Source organism: Heterodontus francisci, chromosome 15, assembly GCF_036365525.1.
Source record: "Heterodontus francisci isolate sHetFra1 chromosome 15, sHetFra1.hap1, whole genome shotgun sequence".
Taxonomy (NCBI): domain Eukaryota; kingdom Metazoa; phylum Chordata; class Chondrichthyes; order Heterodontiformes; family Heterodontidae; genus Heterodontus; species Heterodontus francisci.
In genome coordinates, this window is record NC_090385.1 from 30,135,794 (window position 1) to 30,160,087 (window position 24,294).

Sequence of the window (24,294 nt, forward strand, 5' to 3'; positions counted from 1 at the left end):
TCAGTTGGTAAATGTACCACTGGGGCTGGTACTGAGGTGCACGGGCTGGTCTGCTGTCAATCCCTGCACTGCGAATAATCTGATTTACCTTATTTCGGTCTGGGTGATAAAATTGGTATTATTGGATTAACCTCAAGATTCTTGCTGTTGATGCAAGTGCAGAAACGCTTGCTGGAAAGTGTTGAATGAGGACATTGTCTTGTTTGATGGTGATGTCTTTTAAGGTTGAACAATCTGCTCTCAAGAAGGATCCTCACTTGGGTGAGGTATTGAGATTGGCTGTGGAGCAGTACCATGCCCCCTCTCCAGCATAAGATAGTATTTTCAGAAGAAATGGGGATAAATTAATTCAACTGTTTTATCTGTTTTGACATAGTTGGTAAAACACTGTTTTCTGGGATATATTGACTATATAGCTGCCTATTCTACAACCTTTTTTGGATTTTACAAAGAGCTCGTTGCTGACCACCTATTTCTTTCTGCATTCCCCCATAGGTTATGTGCTCTGTCTTCTGAACATGGATGCTAGCAATGTTGCAGAATCTACAAACTGTCTTCCCAACGAAAATGCCCCAAATAACAGCAGTGATCTGTCTACTTCTGTGAATATGGATATTTCACTCGATGCATCAGAGCCCTGTTCAGAAAGGGAACAAAATTCCACTGCTGATGAAGCAGGTTCTCTTAAGACGCCTCCCATTAATGAGCAAGTCACAGTAAAGCTGAATACTGATGGAGGCAATGAGGTGTGGATTAAACCAAAAAGTTTCAGTGAAGGAAATGGTGAAAGAAGAGAATTGGAGGCATTTTATAATGACTCAACGTCAGGAGAAGGACACACTGGTCCTTCGATGTACAGACTGAATGATCCTTGCAGAGCGGATGATGAGGGGAGCACTATGGACTATATGTTACAGTTGGTGGAGCCTCCATCCAACAAAGAGGCAGTTGATATAAAAGGGGATCCTGAGAATAACCTTGCCTTGGATTCTCCTGATAATAAAGCTGAGCATGTGGATACAATGGTAAAAACAGAAGTCACAGAATCAGCGCACCAAACTGACAGACCTGTGGATGTTGCAGCCCGAGAAGGAAATTTGGGAATGGGGTCCAATACACAAGAGATTGATGAGGCTGAGAACAATAAACAGCTGCTCTCTGATGATAAAGGTGACAGATCACCAGTGCCACCGGAGGATGAAGCAGAGGTGATTTGTAATGTAAAGACTGTGGACGTTCCTGAGGACACAAGAATGATCAAAGAAGAAGGCAGTGCACAAGTTAATGAGCTGGAGGGGAAAGGAAGTGACACTTGTGAGACTTTGCCAAAAAGAATTTCCAGTGTGGGAACTTCAACAGAAACTATTGAAGGTGAGCACGTTTCATATTCTAAATTGGTATTCACAGCTTCATCTGATAGATCAGTAGGTAAACATAGTATGCAGTATAAGGTTTTGGTTTGCCCCTGCTGGCCCTTTTCCCCCACCCCCATAAAAGCTTGGCTGTGTAGCTATATGTGATTTAACACAATCAGAAATTATTAAGGATAATACTGCTTGTTTGGATTCAGAATAATGTAGCAGTTTACAGAATCAGAAAACAAGCCTTTATGTGCACCTGGCTAGTCTGAGTTCAAAAAGCAGTTTGCTACCTATATCCTCAATTTATCTATCAGATTCCTGTCGTCCTCCATCTTTTAAATTACTGTTATCAGCTTCAAATACCACTCTCGGCTGTCCATTCTAGATATTTACCCTCCATTTCAAGTAGTTATATTTGACCTATCCATTCACCTTCCCTCTTCTAATCTCCATTCTGTGTCCTCTTGTAGTTCTCAAGTTTGTGGTAAGCAGTTCTTCAGGGTTCAACTTGTCTGTATAATACCTCAGTAAGGTAACTTTTTGAGTCTTCAGTTTAAACAAAATTCTCCAGTTTTTAGACAAATTAGCTACAGGAAAGCACTGGCATATGAAATTGGCAGTGCTTTGCTACACCTTTTCTATTGCCATAATGTGCTTCCTGTAATATGGTGATCAGAACTGCATGCAGTACTCCATAAGAACATAAGAACTAGGAGCAGGAGTAGGCAATTCAGCCCCTTGAGCCTGCCCCGCTATTCAATACGATCATGGCTGATCTCATGTCGGCCTCAAATCCACTTTCCTGCCCGTTCTCCATAACCTTTCAACCCATTACTAATTAAAAATCTGTCTATCTCCTTAAATTTACTCAATGTCGCGGCATCCACTGCACTCTGGGGTAGTGAATTCCACAATCTCGCGAGCCTTTGAGAGAAGTAATTTCTCCTCATCTCTGTTTTAAATATGCTACCCCTTATCCTAAAACTATGACCTCTCGTTCTAGATTTTCCCACCAGAGGAAACATCCTCTCTACGTCTACTTTGTCAGTCCCCTTAATCATCTTATATACCTCAATTAGATCTCCTCTCATTCTTCTAAACTCGAGAGAGTAAAGGCCTAAACTGCTCAATCTCTCTTCATAAGACAAGCCCCCCCCCCCCCCCCCCCCCCACCCCCAAATCTCTGGAATCAATCTAGTGAACCTCCTCTGAACTGCCTCCAATGTAACTACATCCCTCCTCAAGTCAGGGGACCAAAGCTATACACAGTACTCCAGGTGCGGTCTCACTAATGCCTTGTACAGTTGCAGCAACACTTGCTTACTTTTATATTCTATTCCTTTAGCAATAAATGCCAAAATTCCATTTGCTTTCCTTATCACCTGCTGTACCTGCATACTAGCTTTCTGCGATTCATGTACGAGGACACCCAGATCCCTCTGGACTGAAGCACTCTGAAGTTTCTCTCCATTTAGATAATTTGCCTTTCTGTTCTTCCGACCAACACTTATCCACATTAAACTCCATCTTCCAAATTTTGGCCCATTCACCTAACCTATCCATATCTATTTGTAAATTTCTTATTTCTTTATTACAATTTACTATCCCACCTATTTTAGTGTCATCTGCAAATTTGGCTATGGTACCTTCTAACCCTGCATCCAAGTCATTAATATAGATTGTAAATAGTTGGGGCCCGAGGACCGAACCCTGTGGCACCCTACGAGTTACATCTTGCCAACCAGAAAAAGACCCATTTATCCTGACTCTCTGTTTTCTGTTGGTTAGCCAAGCCTCTATCCAAGCTAATAAACTGCCTCTAACCCCATGTGATCTGATCTTGTGTATTAACCTTTTATGTGGCACCTTATCAAATGCCTTCTGGAGTCCAGATGTACTACATGTACAGGATCCCCATTATCCACTTTGCTTGTCACAGCTTCGAAGAACTCTAGCAAATTAGTCAAACATGATTTACCCTTCATAAAACTATGCTGACTCTGATGGATTGAGTTTTGACTTTCTAAATGTCCTGTTATTACTTCCTTAATAATGGATTGTAACAATTTCCCAACAACAGATGTTAAATTGACTGGTCTATAGTTTCCCACTCTCTGCCTCCCGCCCTTTTTGAATAAGGGCATTCTATTAGCTTTTTTCCAATCCACTGGAACCTTTCCCGCATCCAGGGAATTTTGGAATATTCTAACCAATAGATCCACTATCTCCGCTGCCACTTCCTTTAAGACCCTAGGATGTAGGCCATCAGGCGCAGGGGACTTGTCTGCCTTCAATCCCAATAGTTTTCTCAGTTTTTCCCTAGGGATGATTTTTTTAAAGTTCCTCTCTTTCTATAACCTCTGCATTACCTGTTAGTATTGGGATGGTACTCGTGTCCTTCACCATGAAAAGCCCCATTTAATTTACACAACACTGCAGATCTTCTGTTCTTATTTCAGATTTCCAGATTCCACAGTATTTTGCTTTAATTTTACTTTAGACCTTGATTTCAAATGAAGCCTTCAGTGCACCAGTATGAACTGCTGCACTTCTCAGATCAGTTAGCTTTGCACTGGCAGGAAGGGAATGGGTGACCACCAGGCAGAGCAAGAGGACTAGGCAGGCAGTGCAGGAATCTCCTGTGGCTATGCCCCTGCAAAACAGATATACTGCTTTGGATACTGTTGGGGGGGGCGGTGGGAATGGCCTCTTGGGAACGCAGCAACAGCCCAATTTGTTGCACCATGGTTGACTCTGCTGCACAGGGGAGGAGTAAAAAGTGTGGGAATGCAATAGTTATAGGGGATTCAATTGTAAGCGTAATAGATGGGCGTTTCTGTTGCTGCAAAAGAGCCTCCAGGATGGTATGTTGCCTCCTTGGTGCTTGGGTCAGGGATGTCTCCGAGCGGTTGCAGGACATTCTGAAGGGGGAGGGCGAACAGCCAATGGTCGTGATACACATTGGTACAAACAACGTAGGTTTTAAAAAAAAAAGGATGTGGTCCTAAAAGCAGACTATAGGGAGTTAGGAAGTAAGTTGAAAAGTAGGACCTCAAAGGTAATGATCTCAGGATTATTACTAGTGCCACATGCGAGTCAGAGTAGAAATAGCAGGATATATCGGATGAATACGTGGCTGAAGAGATGGTGTGAGGGGGAGGGTGTTAGATTCCTGGGACATTGGGACTGGTTCTGGGGGAGGTGGGACCAGTACAAACTGGACGAGTTACACCTGGGCAGGACCGGAACTGGTGTCCTCGGGGGAGTATTTGCTAGAGTGGTTGGGGAAGGTTTAAACTAAAATGGCAAGGGGATGGGACCCTTTGCAAGGAATCAGAGGAGGGGGGAACTCAAAGACGAGAACAAAAGACAGTAAGGGGTATATGAAAAGTGATGGGCAGAGAAATCAAGGGCCAGAATCAAACCAGGCCACAGTGAAAAATAGTGGGAAGGGGCAAAGTAATGTGAAAAATTCAAGCCTTAAGGCTTTGTGCCTTAACGCACGGAGCATTCGCAATAAAGTGGATGAATTAGTCGTGCAAATAGATGTAAATAGGTATGATATAGTTGGGATTATGGAGACATGGCTGCAAGGTGACCAGGGATGGGAAATGAACATCCGGGGGTATTCAGTATTTAGGAAGGACAGACAAAAAGCAAAAGGCGGTGGAGTTGCATTGCTGGTTAAAGAAGAAATTAACATAATAGCGAGGAAAGATATTAGCTCTGACAATATGGAATCTGTATGGGTAGAGCTGAGAAACACGAAGGGGCAAAAAATGTTAGTGGAGGTTGTATATAGACCCCCAAACTGTAGTGATGATGTTGGGAATGGCATTAAACAGGAAATTTGAGACGCATGCGGTAAAGGAAGATCTGTAATTATGGGTGACGTTAATCTGCATATAGATTGGGCAAATCAAATTAGTCTCAGTACCATAGAGAAGGAATACTTGGAGTGTATGCAGGATCATTTTCTGGACCAATACATTGAGGAACCAACTGGAGAACAGGCCATCCTAGACTGGGTATTGTGTAATGAGAGAGGAATAATTGACAGTCTAGTTGTGCGAGACTCCTTGGGGATGAGCGACCATAATATGATAGAATTCTTCATCAAGATGGAGGGTGACATAGTTGATTCTGAGACTAGGGTCCTGAATCTTAATAAAGGAAACTATGAAGGTATGAGGCGCGAGTTGGCTGTGATGGATTGGGAAATGTTACTTAAAGGGATGATGGTGGATAGGCAATGGCAAATATTCAAAGAGCACATGGATGAACTGCAACAATTGTTTATTCCTGTCTGGTGCAAAAGTAAAACGGGAAAGGTAGCCAAACCATAGCTTACAAGGGAAATTAGAGATAGCATTAGATCCAAGGCAGAGGCATAGAAATTGGCCAGAAAAAAACAACAGACCTGAGGATTGGGAGCAGTTTAGAATTCAGCAAAGGAGGACCAAGGGATTGATTAAGAAGGGGAAAATAGAGAATGAGAGCAAGCTTGCAGGGAACATAAAACTGACTGTAAAAGTTTCTATAGGTATGTGAAGAGACAAAAATTAGTGAAGACAAATGTAGGTCCCTTCCCGTCAGAAACAGGGGAATTTGTTACGGGGAACGAAGAAATGGCTGACCAACTAAATGCATACTTTGGTTCTGTCTTCACAAAGGAAGACACAAATATCATACCAGAAATGTTGGGGCACACAGGGTTCAGTGAGAGAGAAGAACTGAAGGAAATCAGTATTAGTAGAGAAATGGTGTTGGGGAAATTGATGGGATTGAAGGCCGATAAATCCCCAGGGCCTGATGGTCTGCATCCCAGAGTAGTTAAGGAAGTGGCCCTAGAAATAGTGGATGCATTGGTGGTCATCTTCCAAGATCCTATAGACTCTGGAACAATTCCTACAAATTGGAGGGTAGCTAATGTAACCTCACTATTTAAAAGGGGAGATAGAGAGAAAGCAGGGAATTATAGACCAGTCAGCCTGACGTCGATAGTGGGGAGAATTCTAGAGTCCATTATCAAAGATTTTATAGCAGAGCACTTAGAGAGCAGTGGTAGAATCGGAAAGAGTCAGCATGGATTTACGAAAGGGAAATCATGCTTGACAAATCTATGAGAATCCTTCGAGGATGTAACTAGTAGAGTTGATGAGGGGGAGCCAGTGAATGTGGTTTATTTGGACTTTCAGAAGGCTTTCGACAAAGTCCCACATAAGAGATTAGCGTGTAAAATGAAAGTGCATGGAATTGGGGGTAGTGTATTGCGATGGATAGAAAATTGGTTTGCAGACAGGAAACAAAGAATAGGGATAAATGGGTCTTTTTCCGAATGGCAGGCAATGATGAGTGAGGTACCGGCAGGGATCGGTGCTAGGACCCCAGCTATTCACAATGTATATTAATGATTTAGTTGAGGGAACTAAATATATCTCCAAATCTGCAGATGACACAAAACTGGGTGGGAGGGTGAGTTGTGAGGAGGATGCAGAGAGGTTTCAGGATGATTTGGACAAGTTGAGTGAGTGGGCAAATGCATGGCAGATGCAGTATAATGTGGATAAATGTGAGGTTATCCGCTTTGGTAGCCAAAACAGGAAGGCAGATTATTATCTGAACAGCTATAAACTGAGAGAGGGGAATATGCAACGAGACTTGGGTGTTCTCGTACACCAGTCACTGAAGGTAAGCATGCAGGTCCAACAGGCGGTAAAAAAGGCAAACGGTATGTTGGCCTTCATAACGAGAGGATTCGAGTACAGGAGCAGGGATATCTTGCTGCAATTATACCGGGCCTTGGTGAGGCCATACCTGGAATATTGTGTGCAGTTTTGGTCTCCTTATCTGAGGAAGGATGGTCTTGCTATAGAGGGAGTGCAACGAAGGTTTACCAGACTGATTCCTGAGATGGCGGGACTGACTTATGAGGAGAGATTGAGTCGGTTAGGATTATATTCGCTGGAATTCAGATGAGTGAGGGGGGGATTCTCATAGAAACCTATAAAATTCTAACAAGACATGACAGGGTAGATGCAGGAAGGATGTTCCCGATGGTGGGAGAGTCCAGAACCAGGGGTCATAGTCTAAGGATATGGGGTAAACCATTCAGGACTGAGATGAGGAGAAATTTCTTCACCCAGAGAGTGGTGAACCAGTGGAACTTGTTACCACAGAAAGCAGTTGAGGCCAAAACATTGTATGTTTTCAAGAAGGACTTAGATATAGCTATTGGATTTAAAGGGATCAAAGGATATGGGGGGAAAGCGGGAACAGGTTACTGAATTGGATGATCAGCCATGATCATAATGAATGGCTTCGAGCAGGCTCAAAGGGCCGAATGGCCTACTCCTGCTCCTATTTTCTATGTTTCTATGTTTGTCAGTTGACTGCTAATTGATTACTCTTTTTTGGTGTGGCTGAGTAGGGTGGTGATTGAGTGTTGGGGTTGAAAGAAATTATCATTGGGGAATGGAGACTGGCAGTGAGAAGAGATTTCATTCCCTTGGCCTGGACCAAATTATGGAGATAAAATGTACGTACATTAATCTTTGAAGGTGGCAGAACAAGTTGAAATGGTTGTTAAAGCAGCATAGTGGATCCTTGGCTTTGTAAATGGAGGTGTAGGGTACAAAAGAAAGGAAGTTATGCTGAACCTTTATAAATCCCCAGTCAGGCCTCAGTTGGCGTACTGTGTCCAATTATGGGCACCACAGTTTAGGAAAGTTCGTAATGGCCTTGGAAAGGGTGCAGAGGAGATTTACTAGAATGGTGCTATGAATGTGGAACTTCAGTTATGTGAAGGGATTGGAGTAGCTGGGGTTCTCTCTGAAGCAGGTATGGTTAAGGGGAGATTTCATAGAGGTGTTCAAAATCTTGAAGGGTTTTGGTAGAATAAGTAAGCAGCAACTTCTCGTGGCAGTTGGTCAGTAACCAGAGGACACAGATTTAAGCACAAGAACCACAGGGGAGAGGAGAATTTCTTTTACGCCCCAAATTATGATTTCCAATGCACTGCTTGAATGGCTGGTGGAACCAGATTCAATAATAACTTTCAACAGCAAGTTGTATTTGTATAGCACCTTTAATGTAATAAAACGTCCCAAGACACTTCACAGGAGCATTATCAAACAAAATTTGACACAGAGCCACATAAGGAGATATTGGGTCAGATGACCAAAACCTTGGTCAGAGTTAGGTTTTCAGGAGTCTCTTGAAGGAGGAAAGCAAGGTAGAGGTGTGGAGAGGGTAGGGAGAGAGTTCTAGAACTTAGGGCCAAGGCAGCTAAAGGTGCAACCTCCAGTGGTGATGTGATTGAAATTGGCGATGCTCAAGAGGCTACAAATAGAGTAGCGCAGGTATTTCGGAGGGTTGTGGGGCAGGAGGAGATTACAGAGATGGGGAGGGGAAAGGCCATGGAGAGATTTGGGTAATTAGATAAGTACTTGGAGGAAAAATTGCAGGTCTCTGAGGAAAGGGCAGGAGATATTTGGATAGCTCTTCCAAAGAGCACGCGCAGGCACAATGGGCTGAGTAGTTTCCTGTGCTGTATCATTCTGATTCTACATTCATGCACCCTGAGTGTCTGGATATGGTGTGTGGTCCAGGGAAATCAGCAGGAGGTGAAACAAGGACACAATATAAAATAACTAGGAAGACAATCCAGAAAGCCTGGCAACATCAGCACCACTTGATGTCTGACAACCTAAGCTTTCGGCTGCTGACTGAAGAGGGAATGTTATAATTCTTCATAACAATGAAAATGCACGAAAAGAGATAGGCACATACAGAGTTTACAGTGCTGTAATAGTTCCTGGAGACTGCTTTGAAAGACACCAGAGAAATCTGGTACTGAGCCAAAAGCTCAAACAAAAATACACTTTCAATTTCTGCTGTCTGTAAGAATGTGTGAACAGTCAGCAATCTGATCCCAGCTCATTGGGAGATGTCTATACTTCAGTTGAATAATATTCAAGATGGGGTGAGAGACTAATATTATCATTGACCAGCAATTTACCCAAATAAACTTTGTGGTCAATTTTTAAGTTATATTATTCCCCTTCTCTCAGTGTAATGTATGCTGTGAAGACACTCAACAATTTCAGAGAGTGAATGATGCGCTGCTCCCTGGCCTCTATTAATGCTGTTTGACAGCTTATAGATTTTATTAAGGTGGCCAAAGGACAATTTTTGCTCCTTTATGGGTAAAGCATCTAGCTTTAGATTGAGGAACAGGAGTCAGCAATTTAACCCCTCTAGCCTTTTTTCCCATTCAGTGAGATCATGTTTGATTTGCAACCTAACTCATCTAAGGTACTGTGCCTGTGAATTCACATTGTTTCATAACTCTGCGAGCTGAAGTGTACACTTAAAAGAACAAGCCTTTCACCCATCAAGGAAAGAGAATTTTGCATCACAGTGTGGCAGTTCTGAGATTGAGACTGCCCAGCAGGTCAGAAGCTGGCCATTCTGAAGTGAGTCGTTCACCTTCTGTTACCTCCAAAGCCTCTCCACCATCTAAAGGCATAAGTCAGGAGTGTGATGGAATACTCTCCATTTGCCTACATTGGTGCAGTTCAACACCATACAGGACAAAGCAGTCTGCTTGATAGGCCAGCTATCCACCATCCCCTTCACCAGGGTCATATTGTGGCTGCAGTGTGTACTATCCACAGGGTATATTGTGACAAGTCGTGAACCCTTCTTCAGAATCTCCCAAACCTATGACCTTCACCAACTAGAAGAACAAGGGCTGCAGGTGTGTGGGAGCACCATCACCTCCCAGGTCCCCGCCAAGTCACACCATTTGGACTAGGACATTTATCAGCATTCCATCGTTGTCATTGAGTCAAAACCCTGGAATTAGCTACCTGACAGCATTGTGGGTGTACCTTCATCACATGGACACCAGTGGTTCAATAAGGTAATGGCACACCACCACCTTTTCCAGGGCAACGAGGGATGAGCAATAAATTCCCGCTTAGCTAGTGATGTCTATATCCCAAGAATGTATTTTTAAAATAAATTACATAGGGCCGCTGCTGCTCGCAGATGCCACATTCATGCCAACAAAATAAAGTACTGCGGATGCTGGAAATCCAAAATATAAGCAGGAAATACTGAAAATACTCAGCAGGTCTGACAGCATTTCTGGAGAGAGAGACAGTGTCAGTGTTTCAGATCAGCAACTTTTCTTCATAAAGTTCCAATGACAGGTCTTTGACAACTTTGTTTCTGTGTTCATTTGCTGCCTGATCTGTTGAGAATTTCCAGTATTTTCTGTTTTGATGCCACATTGATTCTGTCTGCATGTATTGGGTTTGAACCTGGTTTCCATAGATTACAATCCAACATTTAATGTACAGCAACCACCCAAAATCAAAACTATATAAAAGTGGTGTAGAATGGTTGGATCAGCTGATTGGTGTCATGGAGTGACAGGATGTCGGCTCACTACGGTTTCACCCGCACCAAGTAGTGTGTGGGGGAATACAAAGCAGAAGCTGGTTCTGCATCCCAAGGGTAGAGGAAAAATGGGGTGTCTAAAGTTTTCTACCTGGGCCAGTTACAGGCTGCGTATAGTGCCTAATGTAAAAATGTTATTTCCAGGAGCCTGCAAATAGGCCCTGCTATGAAGAATTTGTGTAACGCAGGGCCAACCCAACAAATTGAAGAAAATATGAGTAGGGTAAATGGGGGAAAGAATATAGACAGATTAGAGTGTGAGAGATTTAGTAATTGAAGACAAATGAGCTTGTAAAGCACTTAGCTCAAAATGGCGAGGCTGTTGATGGAGATATTCAAGGTGTAGGCTAGAAATGCAAGTGGTGTCATGGAAACTGAATACGTTCACTGGTTCATTGTGTGCCTTTGGTTCATTGCACCACGCACCTGATATAGCAGAAGGTTTCAAAAAGCTTCTTATAAACTGCATCGAGCAAGCACTGTGCCTGTGTTTACATATGTATATGCACCTATTTTTAAAAATTCTTTCATGGGATGTGGGTGTTGCTCCTGAGGCCATCATTTTGTTGCTTAATCCTGACTGCCCTTGACAACTGAGAGGCTTGCTAGGCCATTTCAGGGGGCAGTTAAGAATCAACCACATTGCTGAGACTCTGGAGTTCCATGTAGGCCAGACCAGGTAAGGACAGCAGATTTCCTTCCTTAAAGGATATTAGTGAACCAGATGGGTTTTTATGATGATCAATAATAGTTTCATGGCACCATTGCTGAAATTAGATTCCAGTTCCACATTTTTTAGTAATTAATTGAATTTAAATTCCACCAGCTGCCGTGGTGGGATTTGAACCCGTGCTCGCTTCTGGATTGCTAGCTCAGTAACATTACCATGAAAATTGGTGGTGTCGTAAATAGTGAGGAGGAAAGCCTTAGATTACAGGATGGGCTGCTAAAATGGGCAGAGCAGTGGCAAATGGAATTTAATCCTGAGAAGTGTGAGGTGATGTATTTTGTGAGGACTAACAAGGCAAGGGAATATACAATGGATGGTAGGACCCTAGGAAGTACAGAAGGTCAGAGGGACCTTGGTGTACTTGTCCATAGATCACTGAAGGCAGCAGCACAGGTAGATAAGGTGGTTAGGAAGGCATATGGGATACTTGCCTTTACTATCCGAGGCATCAAATATAAGAGCAGGGAGGTTATGATGGAGCTGTATAAAACGCTAGTTAAGCCACAGCTGGAGTACTGTGTACAGTTCTGGGCACCACACTATAGGAAGATGTGATTGCACTGGAGAGAGTGCAGAGGAGATTCACCAGGATGTTGCCTGGGCTGGAGCATTTCAGCTATGAAGAGAGACTGAAAAGGCTAGGGTTGTTTTCCTTAGAGCAGAGCAGGCTGAGGGGGGAACTGATTGAGGAATACAAAATTATGAGTGGCATAGATAGGTTAGATAGGAAGAAACTTTTCCCTTCGTGTAGGTGTCAATAACTAGGGGGCATAGATTTAAGGTAAGGGGTAGGAGGTTTAGGGGGATTTGAGGAAAAACTTTTTCACCAGAGGGTGGTTGGAATCTGGGACGCAATGCCTGAAGGGGTGTTAGAGGCAGGAACCCTCACAACATTTAAGAAGTATTTAGATGAGCACTTGAAACCCATAACATACAAGGCTATGGGCCAAGTGCTGGAAAATGGCATTAGAATAGATAGGTGCTTGATGGCTGGCATGGACACGATGGGCCGAAGGGCCTGTTTCTGTGCTGTGTAACTCTTTGACTCTATGACCACTACGCCACAGTCCCCCATTTGCCTTTTTATAATTCTAATGTAAAAAGCATCCTAAGGTGCTTAATAGATAAGCAAATGGATGCTGGTCAGTAGTGGGAGAGGTAATCTAAAACTGTGGTTGAAAGGATAGCTATGCTGGGGGACTTTACAAGGCGGGGAGAGAAATAGTGATGTTAGAAGGGTTTAAGGATGGAGTGCCAGAGAGTTGAGCCATAAAGGTGGAGGAGGGAGCTGCATTGGAAGTTGGAATCAGGTCACGACCATAACAATCAGTTTGCAGCAGAGGTTGTAGAGTTTTGGGTGAGTTGGACTTTGTGGAAAGTGGTGCTCAAAAGGCTTGTGAAGAGGACAATGAAGACAAATGATTATATAGTGCTCATCTGAGGTTGGGTTGAAGCAGTGCATTGTTGGAGTAGGCTGGATGAAACTACGATCTGTGTGTCATCATGCTGAAAGTGCTTGATGGTAGGGTGTGAAATGGAAAATGGTCCATTCTGATCGCTAAGAAACATAATTTTAAGGAGTCTAATTTATTTAAACCAATCTTGTATATAAAAAAAACATGAAGATACTGACTTGTACTGTATACAGTACCATAGGAATGATCTGTCTTATCTTTCTTTTGGGGCCTCCTTATCTCGAGAGACAATGGATACGCGCCTGGAGGTGGTCAGTGGCGCGTATCATATGGCTCAACTCTCTGGCACTACATAGGAATGATCTGTCTTATAGTATCGTCCAAATAATGATCCATATGCAAGCCTTGATGGTGAGCTTTGGCAGGCCTGTTGACCATGGAGAACAGTGCAACTAAACCAGAACCTTATCCTGTCTTCCCTTCCAGTATCACAAGCAGGATACTGGACAGGGAAAACAGGAATTTATATGATCAGGCTGCATAAGTTGGCCCTTGATTGAGTGATTGCTCTTAAACCCCATCTCACTATATCCTTGTATACGTACTCGAGTCTCTTTAATGAATTTGTATTGTGTTCTTCAGTGGCTTTCCTTGATTTCAAATATGTATTGAAAGTTAAAATGAAAGGGAATAGTTCATTACCTATTATGATTTTTTGAAATATTTCTGCATATTTCCTAGTTTCTGAACTCGTAAGCAATTTGAGTGGGTGGATTCAGAACCCAAACTCTGCCTATTTCTGTTCACTCCTTTGCCATCACAATAGAATTAAATTGAAGACACTTCTGGTTCCACACCACTGAACTATTATGAGAACATCTGTCCTCCAGTTCTAATCTGCAAGGTGTAAGCCTAATGTTTTTGTTTCTGCTTCATCAGTTAAAGTGGACAAGTCGTCTCCCTGTCGAATTGGTACAACCGGTGAAGATGCTGAAAAAACAGATAAAGATACGGTATTTAAGTTTTATTTTCTTCATTCCTCACCCTCACTGCAGTTAAAACGTTTCCTGCCTATTCAGTAACATCATGAGTAACAATGATGCAAGATGCTGTGATTATGTTGCAGGAAAGTAAGGAAACAGCCCAAAAGTCCTCAAAAAGAGAAAATTGTTCATCTAACAAAACAAATGGTAAGAGAAGCAACTTGCTTTCATGTATTTCTCCATATGTATTAAAAAAAAAAGTCAGCATTTTATGAGCTGAAGACTCTCAACACCTTGAGGAAATTGGGGGCAGGGGCCATTGACCCAGTGAAAGATTTTTTTTCGGATGTATTTGAAGTTGGCGAGAGGGGTAGTAAACTGATCTTTGTTTAGAAGAGAGTTTGAGAGGTCAAAGTCATAATAACTGAAAGGTCGGCCTCTTATAGTGTATTTGGGAGAGTGGAGGTCAAGCAGTTGTGAGACTGCGCAGTAGCTGGTATGTGTGGCTTGAGAAGCTTATTCACAAATTGAAAATGGAGATGAGGAGTTGCTACAGTACAGGGAACTACTGGAACTGAGCTGGGCGGAAGTGCAGAAATTTGTGTGGGAGGGTAAACCGTCTTCAGAGTTATGGATTAATTGAATTATGTTAGACAAAAGGCTTTGAGAGACCCGTCATAAAATCATTTGATAAGTTGGCCTTTGAACAGATGATAGCATGGATGTAGAGTGAGAAAGTGAAGGATGGGCATTGGTTCAGAAGTGATCTTGTTAATAACCCAATGAGGGTATGAAGTTCAACTCTGGGTCAAACAGACTGCTGTTTACTTCGCCTGAATGAAAAGGCGGGGAGTTAATTGAATCGGTGCCATTGGAATGTAGGTATTTTTGTTTAAATAGTGAGATACAGGTGTACACTATTGTAGGGCTGATATTCCTCTTATAGCACTTGGCCAAAAGGATTGCCTGTGCAAAGTGCAAGGTTGTGCATCTCAAATAGCCAGCTGATTTTTTTTTGTCTTGTTTTTTAGTAGTAGAAAATTGGGTGATTTGTCATGGGGGTGTGATCCTTTTGCCTAAATTTCCTCTGTGCTCTGCCCAAATAATCTTTTGCACCCAAATGCTGTAAAAGGAAAATGTGCTGTTAAGTCATTCAGGACTTGGATGCCAGGAAGTGCAACAACAACCTTGGACTTGATGGTTATGATAGCAACACGGATTGAGTGTTATTGACGTATATGAGGAAGCTCAACTCTTGCTCGTTTATTTCATGCTGTGCTATATTAGTTATTGGCATGGTTTCAGCCAGTTTGATTCAGACCGGGTGATCAAGCATATTAATATGTGAATTGGTTTCTGATTTGTCTCCATTTAGTCTTGTTTCTTAGATTTATGCACTGTTCTCTCCAATGACTTTCCTTACTGTATTAATTGGACTTTTTTCCACCAGCAACTTTTTCACAAGAATGGCTTGAAAATTCCCATCAGCATTCAGAGTCTCTTAAAGGCTGAACCTGTGCCTGTATTCTTTGCTATATTTGGTAGCTCAGGATGAAGAATTAAATCATCTGTAAATTCCTTATTTTCTTCTCAGCTGTGCCATCAACTTGCCCTGAAAACATGTGCATTTTTAAGAGGGAGACAGTGAAATGAGAGCTTTAATACCGTTCGATGATCGAAAAACAGGTGTCGGAAGAGATCTGTGCTGGGGCCATAACTGTTTACAATCTAAATAAATGATTTGGATGTGGGGATCAAATGTAATATTTCCAAATTTGCTGATGACACAAAACTAGGTGGGAATGTAAGTTTTGAAGAGGATACAAGGAGGCTTCCAGGGACTTGTTTGTGATATACATTAATGATTTGGAGGAAAGTATAGGTGGACTGATTAGCAAGTTTGCAGACGACACTAAGATTGGTGGAGTAGCAGATAGTGAAGGGGACTGTCAGAGAATACAGCAGAATATAGATAGATTGGAGAGTTGGGCAGAGAAATGGCAGATGGAGTTCAATCAGGGCAAATGCGAGGTGATGCATTTTGGAAGATCCAATTCAAGAGTGAACTATACAGTAAATGGAAAAGTCCTGGGGAAAATTGATGTCCAGAGAGATTTGGGTGTTCAGGTCCACTGTTCCCTGAAGGTGGCAACGCAGGTAAATAGAGTGGTCAAGAAGGCATACGGCATGCTTTCCTTCATCGGACGGGGTACTGAGTACAAGAGTTGGCAGGTCATGTTACAGTTGTATAGGACTTTGGTTCGGCCACATTTGGAATACTGCGTACAGTTCTGGTCGCCACATTACCAAAAGGATGTGGATGCCTTGGAGAGGGTGCAGAGGAGGTTCACCAGGATGTTGCCTGGTATGGAGGGCGCTAGCTATGAAGAGAGGTTGAGTAGATTAGGATTATTTTCATTAGAAAGACGGAGGTTGAGGGGGGACCTGATTGAGGTGTACAAAATCATGAGAGGTATAGACAGGGTGGATAGCAAGAGGCTTTTTCCCAGAGTGGGGGATTCAATTACTAGAGGACACGAGTTCAAAGTGAAAGGGGAAAAGTTTAGGGGGGATATGCGTGGAAAGTTCTTTACGCAGAGGGTGGTGGGTGCCTGGAACGCGTTGCCAGCGGAGGTGGTAGATGCGGGCACGATGGCGTCTTTTAAGATGTATCTAGACAGATACATGAATGGGCAGGAAGAAAAGAGATACAGAACCTTAGAAAATAGGCGACATGTTTAGAGAGAGGATCTGGATCGGCGCAGGCTTGGAGGGCCGAAGGGCCTGTTCCTGTGCTGTAATTTTCTTTGTTCTTTGACTTGGACAGGCTCAGTGAATGGGCAAGAACATGGCAGATGGAATATAATGTGAATAAGTGAGAAGTTACCTGCTTTGGTAGAAAAAGCAGAGTATTTCTTAAATGGTGAGAGGTTCGCAAATGTTGATCTCCAAAGGGACCTGGGTGTCCCTGTACATGAGTCACTAAAAGCTAGCATGCGGGTGCAGCATGCAGTTAGGAAGGCAAATGGTATGTCGGCATTCATCGCAATGGGTTTTGAGTACAGGAGTAAAGAAGTGTTGGTGCAATTGTATAGGGCTTCGGTGAGACAGCACCTGGAGTATGATGTACAGTTTTGCACTCAGCGAAGGAAGGATATGCTTGGCATAGAAGGAGTGCAACAGTGGTTCACCAGCCTAATCCCTGGGATGGCCGCATTGTCTCATGAGGAGCGATTGAGGAAATTGGGCCTGTATTCTCTGGAGTTTCAAAGAATGACAGGTGATCTCATTGAAACGTACAAAATTCTTACAGGGCGTGACAGGGTGGATGTCGATAGGATATTTCTACTGGCTGGTGAGTCTAGAACCAGGGGACATAGTCTCAGAATAAGGAGTAGGCCATTTAAAACTGAGATGAGGAGGAATTTTGTCACTCAGAGGGTGGTGAATCTTTGGAATTCTCTTTCCCAGAGGGCTGTGGGAGCTCAATCATTGAGCATGTTCAAAACAGAAATTGATAGATATCTGGATACTAATGACATCAATAGCATGGGAAAGTGGCCTAAGAGGTAGATGATCAGCCATAATCTAAATGAATGGTAGAACAGGCTCGATGGCTGAATGGCCTACTCTTGCTCCTATGTGCCTATCCTTCGTTGGTGTTTGTATTAATGGTACATTCTATATAACTGGTTCGCCTACATGAACTTGAAGCTGCATTAAATTACATTTTGTCTGTTGCTCTCAGAACTCTTAGGTATCAGCTGATCTGTGAAAAATGTGGATGCAATGTTTAAATTTTTTTTTTCTTTCCATATATATTTCCTTTAAAAAAAGAGGTTACTTTTATCCTTCCAAAGGGAACAAAGCATTTGGAAATTTTTAAAATATACATCACTGCTGGGATATAGAGCAGTTTTCCACTTCAGCCACATGCTGTCTGAATCCAATACTTCCAAGTCGAATGCAGCTTGCATGAGATGAAGGTTTCCAAAAGGGAGCCCAAGGTTCAAACTGAGGAAACCTAAATCTTGTCTGGCTGCATTTGAAAAAGCAACGTTTAACCTATTGCACCACCCAGTCCTGCTGAATGGGGTTCTGTTGTTAGTTGAGGAAGTATTAAAAGGAACTCTTTCGTGCTATAAAATAGTATTTTTGTTTTGTTTTTTTTCCTCTTCAGCAAAGGATAATTCCACGTCAGTGGTTAATATTAAGGAAGAAGATTATGTTTCACGGCGGCCAAGGCGTACCACCAGATTGTCTCTACAAGCAGCTCAGGCTCAAGCTCAAGCTCAAGCTGAAGCCCAAATCCAGTCCCCTCGTCCACAAAGGCCTTCACGATCCTTGGCAAAAGTTACGTGTGCTAACTGCAAAAAACCCCTGCAAAAGGGACAAACTGCGTACCAGAGAAAAGGGGCACCTCAGCTCTTCTGCTCTTCCACATGCCTCACAACCTTTTCTCAGAAGCCATCGTCTACCAAGATATGCACATTCTGCAACAAGTAATTATTTTCTCTTTTTTTCATAAGCGTTGACATAGCACAGAAGAGTCAGACTTGCAAGAAAATGTAGGTTTTCCCATCAAGTCGTAATATCATCTTTAGGCTCATACAGATGATTAACTTGTACTAAAGTATATTTTCATCTCTAACCACAAAGATAAACAGTAAGAAGTGAGAAACCCTGACTGGTTTCACCTCCCAGAGTGCAGTGATAGCTAATAGATGAAGTTAGCTAATTTATCAGAAATGGGAATCAGATTTGGAGATCTCAGCCTTCTGGTCTATGTGGCTCAGCCCACCACAGCAGCTGGAAACTGAAGCACCAATTGAAAGGTACATGGAGGAAATTCATATTTTATATCAAGACGGAATTTGGCTTGTAACTTGCTCCTGTACTGGTGTGAAGTGTTTCCCTACTTTCAGCTTGTTCTGGGAGAAGGAATGGAATGCAAGTACTTAACTCAGCCCTGCTTTATAATGCTACTAATGCACACATGTGCAGATGAGAAGACCATTGTGTGGTTTCTTTCTGGACAGTGGAAAATTCCTAAAAATATTTATTTTAAATCTAACACAGCGGTGTAGATCCTGCTTGACTTGACCTTCTTAAGAAAGTGACTTGTCAAGTGATTGTTGAAAAATTTTGATGGTCTACCCAGACTTCAAAAACCCTTTAAGTTCCACACGAAAGAATGTTACACCAGCTTAAGACAATAGGCAGCCTAAGTAAAAGCTAGAGGTAGATCAAGAATTGGTTGAATGCGAAGAAGCTCATTGGATTCTGCAGGGATTGGTGCTATGACCTGGATTCAGAAAAACTGGAAAAGTTCACAGATGGTACTAACTGGGGAGGAGGTAGTCACAGGACAATCTGACGTCGCTGCTAAAGAATTACAGAAGGAGCTGGGCAATATTTGCAATAGTCAGGACAGTGTGACAGATTGATTTCAATTAGATAAATGCAAGTTCTTGCTCATTGGAAGATAAAAATGAGGTATGTAATGAATTGTGTTTAACGAAGCAAAGACTGAAGAGATCTTAAAGTGATAGTCAATTTGACACTGATCATGTCTTGTCATTGTTGAGCAGCAGCAGCAAACAAAGCAAATAAAATGCCAAACTATAAGTCACGTCCCCCTCCCTCCCTCCGCCCACCCCCCCTCCTCCTCCCTCCACCCACCCCCCCCTCCTCCTCCCTCCGCCCACTCCCCTCCCACCCTACTTCCCTCCACCCACCCCCTCCCACCCTCCCTCCTCCCGATCTCTCCCTCCGCCCACCCCCTCCTCCCCCTCTCTCCCTCCGCCCACCCCCTCCTCCCCCTCTCTCCCTCCGCCCACCCCCTCCTACCCCCCTCCTCCCCCTCTCTCCCTCCGCCCACCCCTCCTCCCCCTCTCTCCCTCCGCCCACCCCCTCTCTCTCCGCCTTCTCTCTCCGCCCACCCCCTCTCTCTCTGCCCTCCTTCCTCTCTCCCCCTCTCTCTCCGCCCTCCTCCCCCTCTCCCTCTCTCCGCCCTCCCCCTCCCCCTCTCTCCCTCCGCCCACCCCCTCCTCCCCCTCTCTCCCTCCGCCCACCCCCCCTCCTCCTCCCTCCGCCCACCCCCTCCTCCACCCACTCCCCTCCCACCCTCCCTCCTTCCGCTCTCTCCCTCCGCCCACCTCCTCCTCTCCCTCCGCCCACCCCCTCCTCCCCCTCTCTCCCTCCGCCCTCCCCCTCCTCCCCCTCTCTCCCTCCGCCCTCCCCCTCCTCTCACCGCCCTCCCCCTCCTCTCACTCCGCCCTCCCCCTCCTCTCCCTCCGCCCACCCCCTCCTCTCCCTCCGCCCACCCCCTCCTCTCCCTCCGCCCACCCCCTCCTCTCCCTCCGCCCACCCCCTCCTCTCCCTCCGCCCACCCCCTCCTCTCCCTCCGCCCACCCCCTCCTCTCCCTCCGCCCACCCCCTCCTCTCCCTCCGCCCACCCCCTCCTCTCCCTCCGCCCACCCCCTCCTCTCCCTCCGCCCACCCCCTCCTCTCCCTCCGCCCACCCCCTCCTCTCCCTCCGCCCACCCCCTCCTCTCCCTCCGCCCACCCCCTCCTCTCCCTCCGCCCACCCCCTCCTCTCCCTCCGCCCACCCCCTCCTCTCCCTCCGCCCACCCCCTCCTCTCCCTCCGCCCACCCCCTCCTCTCCCTCCGCCCACCCCCTCCTCTCCCTCCGCCCACCCCCTCCTCTCCCTCCGCCCACCCCCTCCTCTCCCTCCGCCCACCCCCTCCTCTCCCTCCGCCCACCCCCTCCTCTCCCTCCGCCCACCCCCTCCTCTCCCTCCGCCCACCCCCTCCTCTCCCTCCGCCCACCCCCTCCTCTCCCTCCGCCCACCCCCTCCTCTCCCTCCGCCCACCCCCTCCTCTCCCTCCGCCCACCCCCTCCTCTCCCTCCGCCCACCCCCTCCTCTCCCTCCGCCCACCCCCTCCTCTCCCTCCGCCCACCCCCTCCTCTCCCTCCGCCCACCCCCTCCTCTCCCTCCGCCCACCCCCTCCTCTCCCTCCGCCCACCCCCTCCTCTCCCTCCGCCCACCCCCTCCTCTCCCTCCGCCCACCCCCTCCTCTCCCTCCGCCCACCCCCTCCTCTCCCTCCGCCCACCCCCTCCTCTCCCTCCGCCCACCCCCTCCTCTCCCTCCGCCCACCCCCTCCTCTCCCTCCGCCCACCCCCTCCTCTCCCTCCGCCCACCCCCTCCTCTCCCTCCGCCCACCCCCTCCTCTCCCTCCGCCCACCCCCTCCTCTCCCTCCGCCCACCCCCTCCTCTCCCTCCGCCCACCCCCTCCTCTCCCTCCGCCCACCCCCTCCTCTCCCTCCGCCCACCCCCTCCTCTCCCTCCGCCCACCCCCTCCTCTCCCTCCGCCCACCCCCTCCTCTCCCTCCGCCCACCCCCTCCTCTCCCTCCGCCCTCCCCCTCCTCTCCCTCCGCCCTCCCCCTCCTCTCCCTCCGCCCTCCCCCTCCTCTCCCTCCGCCCTCCCCCTCCTCTCCCTCCGCCCTCCCCCTCCTCTCCCTCCGCCCTCCCCCTCCTCTCCCTCCGCCCTCCCCCTCCTCTCCCTCCGCCCTCCCCCTCCTCTCCCTCCGCCCTCCCCCTCCTCTCCCTCCGCCCTCCCCCTCCTCTCCCTCCGCCCTCCCCCTCCTCTCCCTCCGCCCTCCCCCTCCTCTCCCTCCGCCCTCCCCCTCCTCTCCCTCCGCCCTCCCCCTCCTCTCCCTCCGCCCTCCCCCTCCTCTCCCTCCGCCCTCCCCCTCCTCTCCCTCCGCCCTCCCCCTCCTCTCCCTCCGCCCTCCCCCTCCTCTCCCTCCGCCCTCCCCCTCCTCTCCCTCCGCCCTCCCCCTCCTCTCCCTCCGCCCTCCCCCTCCTCTCCCTCCGCCCTCTCTCTTTCCTCCCACCCCCTCTCTCTCCGCCTTCTCTCTCTCCGCCCTCCTCCCCCTCCGCCCTCCTCTCCCTCCGCCCTCCCCCTCTCTCCCTCCGCCCTCCCCCTCTCTCCCTCCGCCCTCCCCCTCTCTCCCTCCGCCCTCCCCCTCTCTCCCTCCGCCCTCCCCCTCTCTCCCTCCGCCCTCCCCCTCTCTCCCTCCGCCCTCCCCCTCTCTCCCTCCGCCCTCCCCCTCTCTCCCTCCGCCCTCCCCCTCTCTCCCTCCGCCCTCCCCCTCTCTCCCTCCGCCCTCCCCCTCTCTCCCTCCGCCCTCCCCCTCTCTCCCTCCGCCCTCCCCCTCTCTCCCTCCGCCCTCCCCCTCTCTCCCTCCGCCCTCCCCCTCTCTCCCTCCGCCCCCTCTCCCTCTCTCCCTCCTCTCCCTCTCCCTCTCTCCCTCCTCTCCCTCTCCCTCTCTCTCCGCCCTCCTCCCCCTCTCTCTCCGCCCTCCTCCCCCTCTCCCTCTCTCTCCGCCCTCCTCCCCCTCTCCCTCTCTCTCCGCCCTCCTCCCCCTCTCCCTCTCTCTCCGCCCTCCTCCCCCTCTCCCTCTCTCTCCGCCCTCCTCCCCCTCTCCCCCTCTCCGTATGTTGGACAACCATGTTGTAGATGGTACATACTGCTGCCACTGTGCACCTGTGATGGAGGGAGTGCATGTTTAAAGTGGTAGATGGAGTGCCAATCAGGTAGGCTGCTTTGTCTTGAATGGTATTGAGCTTCTTGAGTGATGGGGCTGCGCTCATCCCGGCATGTGGAGAGTATTCCATCATACTCATGACTTGTGCCTTGTAGATTTGGCAGGTTTTGGGTAGTGAGGATATGAGTTACTCGCTGCAGAATTCCCAGCCTCTGTGACTTGCTCTAGTAGCCACAGTATTTATATGGCTGGTTCAGTTAAGTTTTTCGTCGATGCTAACCTTCAGGATGTTGATGGTGGGGGTTGCTGTGATGGTAATGCTGCTAAATGTCAAGGGCAGTCAGTTGGATTCTCTCTTGTTGGAGATGGTCATTGCCTGGCGCATATGTCACTTGCCACATATCAGCCCAAGCTTGGATGTTGTCCCGCTCTTGCTGCATGCGGGCACGGACTGCTTCAGTATCTGAGGAGTTGTGAATGGTGCTGAAAATTGCAAGCATCAGTGAACAACCCTACTGCTGACCTTGTGTTGGTGGGAAGGCCATTGTTGAAGCAGCTCAAGATGTTTGAGCCAGGGGCACTAACCGGTGGAACTCGTGCCGCGATGTCCGAGGGCTGAGATGATTGGCCTCCAGCAACCACAACCATCTTCCTTTGTGCTATGTATTCCTTTCCCAATCTTGCATGGAAACTATTTGCATTGTCAATTTTTTTGCCCACTTTATTACCCAGAGCAAAATTAATGAACGCTTTTCCTGTTGGATGAGTAACATACTGATCATGGAAGCAGTCCTGAACGCAGTCCAAGAAACATTACCCACTTTTACTCCATGCATTACCTTTATTTCAGTTCATTGCAGGATCGTTAAGTGTTGTTGCCCTGCTGTACTTGCATATCTTTGAACTGTCAGCAAAATCTCGCCTCGCAACTCGTGATGGCCTATAATTGCACACTGAAAATTTGATTGTTTCCTTTCCTAATCTTATATTCAGGCAAGATCCATCTGAACTAATTTTAACATCCCCTTCCTCCTGCCCAACATCCTTGAGTTCTTGCACTGTCTTATGCTGTGATAGACTTCTCAGCCAGCACTGCCACTTAGCCCCTTTTTTCTGTTCCCTAGTTATCCTGAAAATGTTATCATCAGGAATATTAATCCCTGTTTTTTTCCAAATCTACAATGTCTCCATTATAGCTAGGTTATCATAACTTTACGTAACATTTGCGCGACACAAGTGCCAGGCAGTGAGCATCTCCAACAAGAGAGTATCTAACCTTCTCCCCTTGACATTCAATGATATTACCATCGCTGAATCCCACGCTATCAACATCCTAGGAGCTACCATTGACCAGAAACTGAACTGGAGTAGCCATATAAATACCGTGGCTACAAGAGCAGGTCACAGGCTAGGAATCCTGAGGCGAGTAACTCACCTCCTGACTCCCCAAAGCCTGTCCACCATCTACAAGGCACAAGTCAGGAGTGTGATGGAATACTCTCCACTTGCCTGGATGGGTGCAGCTCCAACAACACTCAGGAAGCTCGACACCATCCAGGACAAAGCAGCCCGCTTGATTGGCACCCCATCTACAAACATTCACTCCCTCCACCACCGATGCACAGTGGTAGCAGTGTATACCATCTACAAGATACACTGCAGCAATGCACCAAGGCTCCTTAGACAGCACCTTCCAAATTCGCAACCTCTACCACCTAGAAGGACAAGGGCAGCAAATGCATGGGAACACCACCACCTGCAAGTTCCCGTCTAAGTCACA

General features: G+C 46.8%; 1 protein-coding gene across 2 annotated transcripts in view; it reads left to right on the forward strand.

Moving 5' to 3' along the window:
• Positions 1-24,294, forward strand: part of LOC137377567 (zinc finger MYM-type protein 3-like) — a 130,074-nt gene that overhangs the window by 18,480 nt on the left and 87,300 nt on the right. For both annotated transcript variants that reach the window (XM_068047330.1, XM_068047331.1), the window contains exons 2-5: positions 496-1,371; positions 13,914-13,987; positions 14,101-14,164; positions 18,138-18,459. In XM_068047330.1, coding sequence (XP_067903431.1) covers positions 519-1,371; positions 13,914-13,987; positions 14,101-14,164; positions 18,138-18,459 — 1,313 coding nt within the window. In that variant the 5' untranslated portion in view covers positions 496-518. The remainder of the gene's footprint in view (positions 1-495; positions 1,372-13,913; positions 13,988-14,100; positions 14,165-18,137; positions 18,460-24,294) is intronic.